The sequence below is a fragment of the Thunnus maccoyii genome, chromosome 3 (genome assembly GCF_910596095.1).
Source record: "Thunnus maccoyii chromosome 3, fThuMac1.1, whole genome shotgun sequence".
In the NCBI taxonomy this organism is placed as follows: domain Eukaryota; kingdom Metazoa; phylum Chordata; class Actinopteri; order Scombriformes; family Scombridae; genus Thunnus; species Thunnus maccoyii.
The window spans coordinates 2,185,475-2,201,897 of NC_056535.1; the positions used below are offsets into that span (position 1 = coordinate 2,185,475).

General features: G+C 40.2%; 1 protein-coding gene across 1 annotated transcript; it reads left to right on the plus strand.

Moving 5' to 3' along the window:
* Positions 1–8,002: 8,002 nt before the first annotated feature.
* On the plus strand, positions 8,003–14,950 carry ldlrad2 (low density lipoprotein receptor class A domain containing 2). The gene is made up of 5 exons (XM_042403672.1): positions 8,003–8,099; positions 10,787–11,272; positions 12,111–12,260; positions 12,387–12,527; positions 14,646–14,950. Exons 1-5 carry the CDS (start codon positions 8,003–8,005, stop codon positions 14,948–14,950), a joined length of 1,179 nt encoding a protein of 392 aa, XP_042259606.1.
* Positions 14,951–16,423: the final 1,473 nt, after the last annotated feature.

Sequence of the window (16,423 nt, forward strand, 5' to 3'; positions counted from 1 at the left end):
CTGAATGGGTCCAGACTGCTATCATGTTTAGTAGGAGACTGCTCGTCCAACAATGGAAGTCAGCCAACGCACCATCAATCATGGACTGGCATAATCTGCTTGCTAGCGTAGCAGCATATGAACAGGTATCCTTCTCTCTGCTGGGCAGGATAGAATGGTATGATTTGAAATGGGAAAGATTTCTTCACTACATTAATGGCCCTTAAAGACAACCCCATGGCTTAACTCCCTCCCATGTACACGCACACACATGCATCAATGTATTTGCTCACTTGGTCCCACTTACAATTGTACATATTGTCCTTTTCTCCTTATTTTATGTCTGTTCATATTCCTGCCTTTCTAAAATTCAATAAAATGTCAGTCACAAAAGAGGCACAAATAGTCAGAAATAGTTTTGCAGACCCATATAAACCCATGTATCTATATACAATCAGTTAGCAGCACATGGAAACAAATCAGATGATTACTTGTCTTACATAGCTTGTAACGTAAATTAGGCTCCTTCCTGGTATGTTAGGCAGGTAGCACACAGAAAATGCTGCCTACGTTTACAGCAACACACCAGTTGATTTGTCTGACCTGTGAGCCAATCAGAAGCTTGTGAAATGTTTAACAAAAGGCAACGTTAGCTGATTGGTCAGTCAGGACAGATGCAAGTGAGCTACAGGAGTCCTCACAAATGAAAAAATACCAGCTAGTCATTTTTGGGGGGTGTCAAACTCTAAAATAAGCTTCAAGGCTGCTTTCAATGGGGATTTGACCTTTTCCTGTTGTGTATTTTTATGCACTGAACATGTGACTCCAAAGCTACTGCTGCTTTTCTTATTTAACGTTTTTCTGGCCATATATACGGGCCAGTTCATTTTAAGTGTTGTTCTTTCTTTCTTTCTTTCTTTCTTTTCATGCTCCTTTATTTTCTTTGAACATGTTTGTCTTTTTTAATATCCAACAACATGTTCCACAACAATCAGTGGTATGTTCTGTTTCAGGCTAGTGCCAGTTTCCATAAGATTTTCTTGCTGATGTGCAGTCTATTATGATGTGTGATTAAGTAGTGATGCAGTTTGCCACCAACACTGGACAGTGCATGGTTTACCTCTTGTGTAGTACCGGCACTAATCATATATGTAATTATACTTGTAAATATACTTTTGAAAATTGATTTGGTTTTAATTGGTCTGTATCTTTTAAATGTTCTTGATGTTTGATTTTGTTTGTCTTTCAAAAACAGACTTTTTGTAAGATTAAAAACAAAAGCAAAAATTCTTTCATACTGAGGTGAGTTATTTTTCTAAACTGACAACTTAGAAAGCTTTCCACAACACTAGATGCAGAGGATGTGAACTATGCTGAGCAACCAGAAAATCAAACCCCTATACGTCCATCCATCCATTATCTTTACTCACTTTTCCTTGATACTGCAGTATCTCCTGTTGTAAGACTGTTGGATATACAGTATGTACATTCTAATTGTGTTAGAGGCACTGGAGCACACTAAAGATGTACACCTCTCACTCAGAGGCCAAACTTAAAACATCAACTTAACAGCACTTCTTCACTGCCCTCTCTGGTTGAAACTTTCAAGCCTGTTGCACCTATAACACCTTCCAACAGTGATGTCACAGGGTCCTGGAGTACACCTGTGTCCATTTTCATGGAGTGTTAAGTTACTCTTGAAACCTCTTGCATATAGAACTTAAAAATTTCTGACTGACAAGTCCTAGTGGTAGTATCAGAAAGACCCTGGCTAGGGTCTAGAAAGACCCTTGCTACCATTTTAACTGGAATTGTTTCTCTTTTTTTTCTACAAACAAGTTTATACCATCAGAATCATTTGACAGATGTTGTAATAACTTGCTTTAAGTGTTATTTTGACAGATGAGGAATTCTGCATGTCTTTTTTTTCATTTAGAATATTTCCATCTTTCCTGCACAGAAAGAAAGTAGAGGACATGATTTGCAAATTGCATGGCCTTAGCACTTCACTTCTGTTGAAACTGAAATGTAATTTGCAGTCTTAAGTTACATCAACTAAATTTACTTATAATGCATCATTTATTTGGCGTCAAAAGTTCCAGTAATCAAAAGTTATAGTTTTGTGGTATCCACACCATTATTTTATTATTTGTTAAACACTTACATACTGTGTGGGTCAAATTTGACCCATTTTGACATTTGAAACCAATTTTTTTTTTTTTTTTTAAAAACCTAAATTACATTTTTTAAGCCTGGAATTTTTAAAGTGGCCAGGAATATACAAAAACAGCAATATTTATTAATTGATATTAAATTATTTGTTTTTGTGCAACTGGTACAAATTTTTGCACATATGTCATCCAGGTCAATTTTGACCAGTATTTATTCGAAGGGATTTTAAAGTCACCAGAGAGGGTCAAATCAAGAGTTGTTATGGGGAATGTTGAAACAGTGAAACTATAGATTGGCATGTGTGTGTATTTCTGTCATTGGGACAGTGGGGACAGAGGGGCACCGTGACACTGTCACAAGAACTTCCCAAGTTCCCCCCCTTATTACGGCATTTGTCAGGATTCCCACCCAGGTGGGCTCCTCTACACCTTTGAGGTGTTATGGGGGAGTCTTGAAACACTGAACAAGTAAAACTGTGCATAGGCATCATCATATATGGTGTACATACAGTAGGAACACAGGGTCATGAGGTGTCTTGACATTGTCGCAGCATCTGCACCTGCAAACAAGCCTGTACAAAGTAACAAATCAAGCCCATCAATTCCCAGGCAACCAACATAGTGGTTGCCCAACATAGTCCTCCATGAAGTGGAGAGCAGCTTTCATAGGATTATAAAAAAGTACCTGTGCCCCTATTTCACTGATTTGGTTGAATGGAAGGAGTGATTTGGTGGATCTGTTCCAAGATGAAAAAGAAGACAGTGAGTTGAAGAGAAAGTATTAGAAGAGAACCACATGGAGAAAATGACCTTTTGACTTGTCTCATGCAAAGGCGACGCCACCATCCCCACACAGAAGCACAGTAGTCTGAATCTTGCCCTTATCAATCTGCAGTCCCACAGTCAATTGTCACAAAGTTTGAAATTTGCAAACAGTTTTGTTGTTTTGTTTTATGATTTATACGCTCAATGCAGAGTTGATTGTGTACAATTGACAGAAAAAGAGGGCATGTGGTTTGCCGGCAGTGTTGATTGATGGATTTAATGGTTATAATTAAATGTACCATTCAAAATGTTGTTGCATCCTTCAATTTCAATAAAATTCATAGAAATAATTATGGCTGTTATGTTCTCCTGTTTTAGATAACATGAAATCATAATAGTGTGATTATTAAAGTACGGTATTTTCTGTCAGACCTTTCTGTCAGACCTAAAGAAAGCACTATCTCTGCTCTCTGAAACATTAATGAAGGATTATAAACCAATTTATTAATGACTAATAACACATATATGGACGCAAAATACATTTGTGGTTCAAAATTTGGTATAGGGACTAATTATAAAGGGATAGTGGAGCCGGGTCAAAAATGACCTGCTCCATACCATGAAGGGTCAGAATATGAACAGTATGTAAGGGTTAAACTTACAAGATGTGCTAGGTGCAAGGTGCAGGGTTTCCTTAATATAGTATAAGTCAACAAATGTTAATTTGGAAAAATGACTATACATTTACAAATCATGTTTACACATTGGTCACTGCAATCATCATGATTTAGTTCTCACAACTGAGCACTATGATGCTCATGAATTACAGTTGTATGCAAAAGTTTAGGCGCCCCTTGACAAATAATGTACTTTGGTTATTTTTTTAATTGAAAAGATATAAACACAGTCTCTCTAGGATATGGAAGAAAACACAATATTTTCAGCAAACAATAAAGGTGCAATGTGTAGGATTTAGTGCAACAAACTGAATAATGCTTTGTTTGTTTACATACGAGCATGCGTCGCTAACATCACGAGAGTGCTGAGAGAAAGATTGACCGCAGTAAAACGCTCTAAAATGTGGCATCACTTTATTAAAGAAAACGACAAGGCAAAGTGCAAGGCATGTGAGAAGCTAATTAGCTATAAATCAGGTTACACATCAAATCTGATCAAACATTTAAGGCAGCACGGCGTCGGTCTCCTAGCCCGAGCGTGTCATCAGCCTGTGAAAGCACCTCGCTAGCACCTCTAGTAGAGTCAGGGCTACCAAGCAGTGACACACTGTGTATGTATGTTAGTTACTGCTTCCTGTCGTTATTAAGTTGTTCAGCAATATACAGGAACTCCTCAGCTGCATTCAGACTGAAAACAGCACTGTGTAAAACAATACAAGGGGTTGTGTTTAAGTCCGGTTGTAGTAACAGATTATTGCATTTAAAGTCTGATCAGAAAAACCCTGCCTAGCGGTTTGTAATATTCACAGACTGGATTTTACAACTCTGGAAAGTTATCATGCTGCAACCCTGTTTACTATGTGATACCATGTGAAACACGTGTGTCCGCGAACCTCAGAAAAAAGTATGAATGGAACCGCGTACATGTCCATGAATTGGCCTTTACAGTGACAGCACACTGTTATTGAGTCAACTGACAACAATCTGATGTTCGCTCATTTGTATCACATCCAGTTAGGAATCAGTGTGAGGCATGTCAACAGTTGTCATTAGGAAATGTCAGCTGGTGCCCATTTCAAAGTATGAAATGTGCGAAATGTAATTAAGAGATGGCAGTTTAGGGCAACTGTGGAGGTCAAGATTAGATCTGGAAGATCAAGAAAACTACGAGGAGAACTGCTGCTATACTGGTCAGAAAGGCAAATCAAAACCCCTATTAGGCTGCAAAAAACCTGCAGGAAGATTAAGCAGAGTCAGGAGTGGTGGTGCATTGTTCCACTGTGCAACGATGCTCGCACAAACAAGAACTTCATGGAAGAGTCAGTAGAAGAAAACCCTACCTGCGTCCTCATCATAAAATCCAGCATCAGAAGTATGAAACAGAACATCTACGGAAGCCTGATGCGTTTTGGAAACAAGTGCTGTGGACTGATGAAGTTAAAACAGAACTGGCCACAATCAGTAAAGGTATGTTTGGAGAAAAAAGGAGCAGCACTTCATGAAAAGAACACCTTTCCAACTTTTCAGCATTGGGGTGGATCCATCATGCTTTGGGGTTGTGTTGCATTCAGTGGTGCAGGAAACACTGCGCAGGTGGAGGGAAGAATGAATTCCACTAAACCCCAGCAAATTCTGGAAGCAAACATCCCACCATCTGTAAAAAAGCTGGAGCTGAAAAGAGGATGGCTTCTACAACAGGATAATGATCCTAAACATACCTCGAAATCCACAATGGACAACCTCAAAAGATGCAAGCTGAAGGTTTTGGAATGGCCCTCACAGTCCCCTGACTTAATCATAACTGAAAATCTGTGGGTGGATCTTAAAAGAGCGGTGTATACAAGACAGCCCAAGAATGTTGCAGAAATGGAGCTTAGGCTTAGTTCAAGCTGGAAGACTATTACTCATTCATTCATTCTCATTCCTCTCTCACTCCCTCCCCCTGCTTCTCCTGCTCATGTATCAGCTGATTAGGGGCGTCACTCTTAGTTAACAAGTCAGATTCCATCAGCCTATCATGTGTTAGCTGCAAACTTTAAATCTGTTCTCTCTGTTGTTGTCAGCTGTCATTTCAGTACGAATCATTGCAACCCTCCTCCACCCCACTCACCTCCACTTCATCATGTCAGCACCCAGATCTGAGATCACCAGAAGCCACTCCTCTTCTCATCATCCAGATCTCAACATTCCCTCATTCATCACCACCTCCAGTGGTGGATGTCCTATTCTACTCTCCCTTCATTTCCCCCTTATAAATATGATGACATCACAATAGGGGCTAATCACCAAAGACTTTTCAGAACTAGAAGCTTTTTGCAAGGACGAATGAGAGAAAATCCCAAATACTATAAAAGAATTGAGAGAAAAAGCGTTTGTTAGCTGTGTCACTAAGTACTGACTACGTAGGCTGCCCGACTTTTGCACATGCTACAATGATGTTTTTATTTTTTTTTATTTTTGTTCAATTTATGACATAAAAACAACTATGCATTAATGTTTGCTGATTTTTTTGAGAGGCTGTGTTTACATTTTTTCAATTAAAAAATCACAAAAATATGTTATTTGTCCACAGATGTCCAAACTTTTGCACACATCTCTATTTCTTTCCCAGAGTGCAAATAGTCAACAGTGACATGAGGTCAGGCTTGAATGAAAATCTTATGAATTACTGTCAAATGAAAAGCATCTTCTCAATCAGTTCAACTTTTCAGCCAAGTTTTAGAGAGAGCACTTAGATGCTTTCAGCCTGACTGCACAGTTTTTTTTTTTTTCTATTATTCTATTCTATTATTCTTATTTTATTATTCCTGACCCTTTGGACGCTGGTGCAGTCATGCATTCTCTGAACATGGACTCTGCTAGTTGAATTTGGCCATGAGAACCAATCCTCATCCTTTGTGTTTGGGGTGTCTTTTTATTTTCTTCCTTCTAAAGACACAGAAGAAGACAGATGGTCAGATGTGATCCACTGGTCTGCTGTTCCCAGTCTGTATGTTCTCTCCTTATCATCAGAGTGAATTCAAATATAGGACTGCAGTTTCCAAATTAAACTATATTTTATATAGATTTCATTGCCTCATGTCTTCACGTTTCCTCCCTGGCATTCTTGCATCTGCCAAAGATGATAAACATATGGAAAGTGATCTATTTCCATTAGTGGTTCACTCCTTCACATCTTGTTGCTGTCTTATACATAAACTTTATTTCTGCCAGAAGAACATTTCTCTCCCATCAGATTTCCCTCCTGAAATACAGCGTAGAAGATCCTAACCTCACAAGCTGAGTATGGTGATATTCTATATTCTTCTTATTGTGAACAAATCCCATGAAAAGACCAAAACCCAACAATAAATCGATCCTGTCTCTGTATCAAAGCCTGATATATCTTATTCCTCTGTGACACAGAGCTCCATTGTTGTCCAAAAACTATGACCCACACAGTTGTACTGGATGACATTATCCTTTATTACCATGAACACACACACAATGTAGTTTATTTGAATTCCCACACACACACACCGTCCTGCTGCTGGAAATACTCATTAGAGCACAGAATGTGGATTCATTCATAGCTAAAAGATAGTCCCCAACAAATGCACTATTTCCTCCTGTTGGAGTAACATTTGTTAAAAACTACAGCTACCAGCTGTTTTAGGAAATAACTGAGCCTTTAAAAAAATAAAATGATATACATATATTGTCATTAGATTTGTGACAAAAAGAAAAAAAGAGAACAAAAGGACCTATATCCTTTTAATTAGGAAAAATATGATTTATAAAACGATGGTATTTTGAAGGATGCATTCCAAACAGAGAGGGTCGGGAAATATGATCAGTTCTCTGGGGCAGCCCACCATCAAAATTCAAGGAATCGTGGACTGGAATCTGCTGTCACTCAGTTATGAATGTGTTCTGGTTTTAGTAAAAATTTGTATACATTTGGTATGTTATCATCAGCTGAGAAGCATTTACATACTTTGATTATGTGGATGTACCTCTAACTGACAACCACACAAAACACCATCATGGAAAAGTTGTAGAAGTTTACATGTAGTGGGAAAACTTTTATTCAAAAACACAAGCTTCCCTCCCCTGCTTGCTGGCTTAACAGCTGATTGGTTGTGTGTTGTCATGGAGATGACCGGACACGTGAACAGAGGGAACCTAGAGGAGGTTCAACTGGAATAAAAGCCAGAGAGTATTTATGATGGAGAGCAGAGCGCTTGAAGTCTATTCACAGCAACATATCCCAGGACACTGGATAGATTCCTCCTGTGCTCCCGAACGCTACAACTAAACTTCCCTCTTCTTCTGTGACCAGATATGACAAGTTCATGAATAGTTAGAATGACAGTGACATCCCCTCTGTGAGTTGGGTTTTCTCCTTTGAGCACTTCCCTCTCAGCCTGGATGATGCAGTTGGAGGTGGAGAGCTGCTCTCAGCGCCCGGTCAGGCTGCTCCTGCTGCTCTGCTTCATGACTCTGCACAGCTCAGCCATTGAGACCGGTAAGACTTCGATCACTGGACTGGAGACACTACACACCTACTCACTAACTGATAGATGGCTTTTGGCTCGTGTTGACGGTGACTCACTTGTAAACTGTGCGCAATTCATTTCCTCTGTGCGTAAAGCTCTAACTGTAGAGCTGTTGCTGAGCAGTGAGCAGCAGCAGCAGAAGTAGCCCAGTAGTAGAAAAAGTAGTAATTATAGTAGTAATAGCAGTAGTAGTCATTGTAGCAACAGTTTGCCTGCTGTTTCTGTAACTTGAATAAATGTATCATTGAAAAAATAATTTCTGTTTTACCCAAAAATGTCACAGTGTCTGATCTCCAGTTCTTGGGGAAAGAACGTGATTTATTCACACAAAAGAAAAGCATTTGGCACAAGAGAATAAACATGAGACATTGAATACTTGAGTATAGATATTGTAACATATGAGATAATGCTCTGATCATTACAGCTATATAATACAGTATCACCCACATCAGCAGTAATTAATGCAGCTGCAAAACTGAAAAATGTGAATAAACCATCGTTATGAGATGCAGAATTAAAATATTGTGTTCAGTTTTATTTTACATATCATTGTTATGTAATTTTGTACTTACTCATAATGTGAGTTCTGACTTGTGTTCAAGTTTAAAGGACCATACCAGTGTGGTAGCATGTTGTACCTTATCAACTACAAATCATCTGTACTTTACATTTTTGCCAACCATGTTGAGTATAGGCTATAATTTACTTTACTTTAGATTTTTAATGTATTTCTCAGCTGTTGGTATCCATTCATTTCTGTACAGTATAAAAATCACTCAACAGACAGTGCAGTCCTTCACATTTGACATCAAGTCTGCATTAATGTTTCCCAAAGTTACATTATTTTTTCATGATAATGCCATTTAACTGCAGATTGATTTGAAAAATCTATGCTACATTGCTTCACAACAATAAAAGAATTTCAACAGTAATGAATGCAGACTTGATGTTCACTTTACTGGGTTGTAAATGTATATGTAATTATATATTATGTATATGTATATGGACTAAAAATGCAAAAGCACTGGTGTGTTTCTTTAAAGTGCTCCTTAAACTAAACTTTAAATATGTTTTAATTAAGTGAATAAATAAAGATAAACTTTATATTGCTATAATGATAATGATGTAATAATCAACTTCATTCAAAATAGATAGAGTATGATAATGTTGGACGATATGACCAAATATACTGTGAGATGACAGAAATATTTGCTGTTGTTACTGCTACAAGGCAATTTTGGATTTACAGGTTTGTTGTATCAATGTGATGAAGTTCCTTAAATTTTCAGGTATTTAATTTGCTGGATTAAAAAATCAGCCCTTTTTTTTACACCTTTTTTGGGGGGATTTTATAGAAAAAAAATGTTTATGTCAACAACAGCACAAGAGAACAGAGCACCATGACATCTACATGACATAAACATTTCCTTACTTATGTTTCCCAAAAATATATCACAATATATCTATATCACAATATATAATTATATATACCATGATAGAAGATATTTTTCCATATTAGGCCATTCGACCAGTTCATTAATGTGTACTCACTGTTGTGTTTATATACTCTGTTTGGTGCACAGCAGGACTGAAACAGAGTAAGTCTGAAGTGATATAATGAATGCCTGCATTGAGTCACCACTGTTGGGATAACACATGGATGGAGAGTGAGGCTGCTGCCCTTTCAACACAATACTGTCTCACAGACATTTCTCACTACAGTGAGTCACCTAGGACCTTGACCCTCTCCCGCCCTTTGGATTTGCTCTCTGAAATGGACTCCATTTACAATGATAGTGGTTAAAAAGAGTTGAATTTTCAGCCAGTAAAAATCTTTACTGGGGACTTGGCGTCTTCTGGTCACCCATGTTTTGAACACTGTCCCCTGGTACTTTGTATTTACTTGTACTGTGTGGAGGGGATGAGCTGTTTCCCACCAACAGGGGCTCCCGGGCTCTCCTCTTTGAGACATTCCTGGAGGTCAGTGCAGGAGGATCTAGTTGTCTCCCAGGGAAACAGAGCTAATAAACTCCAGGGGTGGTCGTAAATTTTCTCATTATTTGGCCTGCAGCCCAGAGGCAGGGGGTGGTGGGCGGCTGGGTTGGGGCTGATGGAGCCGGATCTGCCCGCCCATCTGTCCTGGTCCTGCCTGTGGATGAGCAGTGACCTGCCTCTCAAATGATGACCATGCTGTCTCACATGGCTGATTTAGCAGACAAGGTTTACAATTTGAGGCTCTAAGAAATCTACTAGTGTGGTAAAGCCGAAGTCTGCCTATCAAAAGTATAACTCAGCATTCAGACAGTTTGCTGATAACATCTCTTAACTCTGTCTGTATGTCTGTCAGTGTGGTAAGACCTGGAATTTTTATTTACCTGCAAAATATGAAACACAGAAAAGCAGCAAATCAGTTATCCACCAGAATTTTTTTCCACTTAAAAGATTTTCTTTTCAGTTTTTCTAAGGCTAAATCAAAAATTTGTGTGTGAACGAAAGATAAAAAGAAAAAAAACAGTTGTCACCTCATAGCTGGCCAACAGTGTCCAACACCACCAAGGCACATTATGTCAAAACATCCAACAAGTGCAAATCTATGTATATGCTGACTATGTATCAGTATCAGAGGATTCCATCTCATGTGTCTTTTCCTTGTCAGTGAACGTGGTGGACTTCTGTGGCCAGACCATCCGGGGAGATGGCATGATCGTCAACTCACACCAAGAGTCCAAGAAGTACTACTTTGTGACCATGGGGACTGACTGCCACCTCACCATGCAGGCCAGCTCCCCGAAAGACAAGGTCCAGTTCCACTTCCGCTTCTTCCTGGTCTACAGTTTGCTACGAGTGGCCCCTCTAAGCCCGGCCCCTGCCTTTCCAGAGTCCCCTCGTGGCTCCGCCCCTCTCAACCCCAGACTGGAGCCCACCTCAGGTGAAAGCCCAGGGGACCCTTGTCATGCCGGCTCATACGTTCAATTTTATGATGGACGGGACAGGAGCTCGCCTGCCCTCGGGCCTCCTCTGTGTGGGAAGAGTCCGCCGCGGCCGGTGCTGTCCACGGGAAACTACCTGACGCTGAGGCTGGTCACCCGGGGGACTCAACCCAGAGTGGACTTTGTGGGGGACTTCACCTCCTTCAGACTGGGTAAGACAGACAAAGAGATGCTTAGAGTCTTACAGCCACTGTGGTGGGACGTACAAAAGCAAACAATAATGCAGTGAAACTGAAATGAGTAAATAATGGGCTAGTTGGTGGCGTTCACTCCTCTGAGTCCATCATATTCTGTAACCACATACCTCTGAGTGAATTAGTGTTTAATCATCATCAGTTTTTTGAAAGTGTGTTTGTAATCAGTTGGTTAATGAATGGTTAGGTTAGTTGTTAAGTGCCATTTAATTTACCTGCACACTGATTTAGACTGATGTCTAAACCGCTGGCCCTGAGTTGTAGGATTTTATTTTAATTTAACGAAATATGCTGCCTAATAAAGCACTAACAGTTAATTGACATTGACTCTACAGATTATCACAATCAGCTGCTAATGCAATAAGAGGTGCTATAGGCTGAAGTAAGATTTAAATGGACACCTGCCAGCCAGTCAGAATCAAGTATTTTCTGTGGCCAATAGACAATCATCAATGAACACAGAGAGGCTTAAAACTGACCACAACTTCAAAACAGACTGTATGGCCACAGGTCATGTGCGGTTTGTGGTGATGAAGATTCCAATCCTTTAATATTTCGTAATTATTAGTTTTCCTGGCCCAACATTGACCTGATGTTTACTGTTTTCCTGTGCAACGAGCGATTATCACTGACATTTAGAGTGTGCTCACTTTCAGTCAGAGCTCCAAGTTAAATGGTTTAGATAATCTGACAACATGTCTGATTGTCTGACTGCCCATGTTTCTTGACCTGTCAGACTTAATTGCATTCCCAGATCTTAGCACAGAATGATCCATTTTCTCCCCTTCCTTCTCAGGTTTTAACCAATCAGAATGCAGCAGTGAACCCTACTTCACCTGCAGGAATGGGAAGTGCATCCCTCTCAGTCTGGTGTGTGATGATAAGGGCATTGACAACTGTGGGGATGGAAGTGACCTGGAGGAAAACCTGACCACCGGGTGCAAAGGTCAGTGAGGTGATTCGGTAGCTGGTCAGGATGCTGATACTGCATCAGCCTCCCTGATTTTATTTAGGGAGTGTATCTTTAAACTACAACAAATTTAATAGTTGACACAAATTTGTCCTCCATCAGCAGGTCAGCTTTTACCTCCCGAGCCTCCACCGCCAATAGCAACCCCACCCCCACCTTTTGTGAATCCACCCACTGTACCAATTCCTACCCATATGAACTGTGGCATGTCAGACAGCCCTCCCAGTCATGAGTCAGTAACAGGTGAGTGACATAATAATAGTTTTAATTCATCTAGCAGGAAAACATTCCACTAGGCTGGAATAAATCAATGTGTAATGCACTATGCTTATACTGCAGCCGGTTGGTTTGTAAATAAATTAATTAAGTGTCCATTTGGATGCAAAGTGGCCCAATGAGTGGGCATAAAACTAATGGAGGTGACCACTGAGTTGTTAATTTCACCTAAAGACTAAACTAATAAATGGTGATGGATTCTCACGGCAGAAAGCAGTCTTTTGAGTGATCTGTCTCTATTCCAGCATCACAGGTGCAGACAGAGGCTGTCTGGGCTGACCTGTCAGCTTCTGATTGCTTTTAAGACTGGGAGAAAGAGGAAGTATTTGGTGTGAGCAGCTTTGCCTTTAAAACAGCAGCCGTTCTCCTCGGTTCACCTGCACATAGTTTTTCAGGTACTTGGCAGGTCAATTGTTCCTGCATCTTGGAGAAGTTGCCACAGTTCTTCTGTGGATTTAGGCATCTCAGCTGCTTCTGTCTCTAAGTTCCTGATTTTTATTAACTGGTCATCTCCTGTTTATATGTGGTGGTGACCACCAGTGCCAAGACATAGGCCAAGGTAATACCAGCATTAATGCTTGTGGCCTTCATCAGGGTCATCTGAAGGCCACAAGCCGAAACGCGTCGGTCAACTAATAAAGTTGTTCCTCATACTACAAGAGTTGCTGGAGTTCTCATCTTTCTAGACTTCTTTCCCTTCTCCATGCACCTTGGAAGTAGGTGAAGTTGTGCCAGAGACCCTCACTCCGCAACACCAGCATTTATAACAGCAATATTCCTAACCCACATTCATCGATTTCCATAAAGTAAATGCGAGTGGTGTTGTTGTGTTGACTTAAACTTTTGTGAAGTTTGACAAGCAAATCTGCACCGTTGTCCAATTGCAAACCATTATGATAGTGATGATCTTTGAGGGAACGGCAAGGACCAGAAAGTCCAAAATACAGGATGCTATCATATTAGCTGTTTTGCATGACCCATAGTTAATGACTACATCACCAAGCTTCCAGCAGCATTTATTTCACAAGGACGCAGGAATTTCACTGTGCCGATTTCTGGTGTGACAGGCACAAATGTCAGTGTTAACCAGTTCCATTCCAATATGTTAGTACTCAGTACTTCCTGACTTCCTTACCCTGTCTGTGACTCTCAGCCCCAATTCCATCGGTTCCTACTGACAAAATAATCTAAATATAAACATAAATAAGTTTTACTTTTTTAAAATAGCCATTGCCACTGTAGTTTTAAGCAAATGATAATCAAACAGGAGTAAATATTGAATTTGTTGAGGACTATTTTATGAAGAAGATCCACATTTCCACATTTTTGGTTCTCTATATTTATATGTTGTACACGTTTCTGGTTACCACCACTGCTAACACTCAGGACACTCAAGCCAGTGTCACTGTGGCTTCTTTTTGGTTAAAAATGTGAGAGTGGACTGAGCATTCTCCCATGTACTTCTCTTTATTTAGACAGTAGGAAGGCAGAGAGGGAGTCAGAGTTGGACAGCCCAAAAACACAAAACCTACAGTGGTGGTAATGAAAACAAGTATTGGGCAGACAAGTTTTTTTATCCCATGTCAAATTTGATCCCATGTACAGCCCCAATGGAAAGACTATCACTTCAGAAATGTTTTACCTACTTTCACCCAGTTCGTTGTTTGATACAACATGTTTCATGACATTTGGAAACCATCATTGTAACTTTCTAAACATGAGTGAAGTCTACAATATACTGTACTGTATGTCATCCCTACAAATGAGCCACTGGACTGTACACTAGCTAAGGATTTGGCAGAGCTAGAAGCAGCAATATTTTACAACTATTACTTTGATGAGGCCAAGCAATGAATGGTGTGTGAGCCTTCCTCAGTCTGTGGTGGCACTGTACAGTTTGAAGAGTTAAAACCTGTAGTTTGGTGAATCCTATTCCATGTGGAAAAAGTGTGTACAGTTCCTTTGTACAGTAAGTCACTGGTGTTATATATACTGTAAGTATATCCTACCAGCATTGTAATTTGCGAAGTGAATATGGCTGGACTGTGAGTAAAGATAATTGCATTTCATCCCTCTCATCTCCAGACTCTCCTGCCTCCTTGTCTTTGTTGGTTCTCTACATCATCCTGGGTGTGGTGGCGGGCACCGTGGTGCTCTGCTGGTGTTGCTGGTCACCCGGCTGGTTCCTGTGGCGAGTCAGTATTTGTCGCTTCTTACCCTGCTGCAACTCGGCCTGTGCCTCCTGCCAGCTCTGCGCCCGCAGCTGCACCCACAGCAAGGAGCACCGACTGGCAAAGGTCACCCCTCATGCACCGGTCAATGGGACACCGACAGGCACGGCGGCCACCACCAACAACGCTGAAGAAAACGTTACCAGTGCTGCTGTTTAGAGCAGAGGAGCTGTTCAGTTGATCAGTTTTGGCATACAGAGACAAGGGTTCAGTGGTGAACATGGACATGCATTAGGCAGTGCAACAGGACCAAGAATCTCTGTGAAGGTGGGACTGATGTGGTCCAGTGTGAGATGAGCTGAATGCATTTGGTTCATGGGTAAACTGTGGTTTGTGTGCTTTAAATATGATGATGCAGGGGATGAGACTGCTGTGTTTATGTTGCTATGAGAAGGTAAAGCAGGGTACAGTATGAAAAGTAAGAATGTATCTGAATGGACTGGATTAAGGGTTTGTGTTCACGGCACATTCTGCCTCTTTTAAAGTTGTCTCTTACATATTAGGATGGCAGCACATTCTGTTTAAGAGACTGCTTATGACTTTTGAGAACTTGAGAACAATGAAAAGAGTTAAGTTGTTGGTGTGAACAACTTTGAGTTGTATATTTGTGTTTGTTTATTATATACATGCCTTTTCACTCTGTCTTAAATATAACAGTAAGATTTTACTGCAGTGAAATTACACTTCCAGCTCACAGCTTTGACCAAAAGTATGCCATGGACACATGCTGGGGAAACAGCCCAAGAACTACAAAGTCACTCTCCTGGTGACAACAGCTGTTCTCCCTGGGAGAAATTCCTTCAAACTTTCCACTCTCAGCAGTCCACTGTTGTTCCAAATAAAAGCCACTCACACAGTATGGAGTCTGGACCAGTGGAGCACAAAGTCATCCAGTCTGCAGCGGTCAACATCTTGTGGGGTAAAACTTAGTATTTAATATGCTATTGTGCGCACACAATAAAAGGACAAATTACCAAAAAAAGCACTTAGCAAGAAAAGTCAAAAATTGTCAGCTCACATAAGTAGATATCACTATAGCAGGTGAGAATTATTAGTAGTGATGGGCACATATCTGTGGGGTGAGACTGAAAAAATATGTATAATTGTATTGATGAATTGGAATAACAGTGAGTTTTAAAATAAGGTGAAAACAATGTAATTTAATTACATTTCAGTTTGGTATGATAGTTAGCCCTGTGACAGACTGTATCCTGCCTCTTGCCCAGTGTGAGCCAGGATAGGCTCCAGCCCCCTGTGATCTTTCAAAATAAATGTGCAGATTTAGATACTGGATGGATGGATGATAAAGATATGAATCATTTACCTCAACAAAACAATGATTTGAACACTATTCACCATTATTCAGTCAGTGTTTTTAGTGGTGTGATTAGTTATTGTCTTTTAATGTGCACTGGCCAGTGTGTCAATCATAAATAATCCCTCAAGTGTTGAGCCCAGTTATGGTTGTCGTCTCCTGAACTAAGTCAGTCTTGGCTGTATTTAACCTTCCACCAAGGTATAAAGGTAGTCTGTGTGATAATGAAGCTCATTAGGACTAGTAAACTCTTGGAGAGCCTCTTCAAACATTTGTTCATCTTTCCAATTACTTGCCACCACCTTGTGGCTGTCAGA

Coding starts and splice junctions, on each gene's coding strand:
- ldlrad2 (XM_042403672.1), top strand. CDS start 8,003: ATGATGCAGTTGGAGGTGGAGAGCTGCTCTCAGCGCCCGGTCAGGCTG. Junction 8,100..10,786: donor CAGCTCAGCCATTGAGACCG/GTAAGACTTCGA, acceptor TTTCCTTGTCAG/TGAACGTGGTGGACTTCTGT. Junction 12,528..14,645: donor CAGTCATGAGTCAGTAACAG/GTGAGTGACATA, acceptor TCTCATCTCCAG/ACTCTCCTGCCTCCTTGTCT.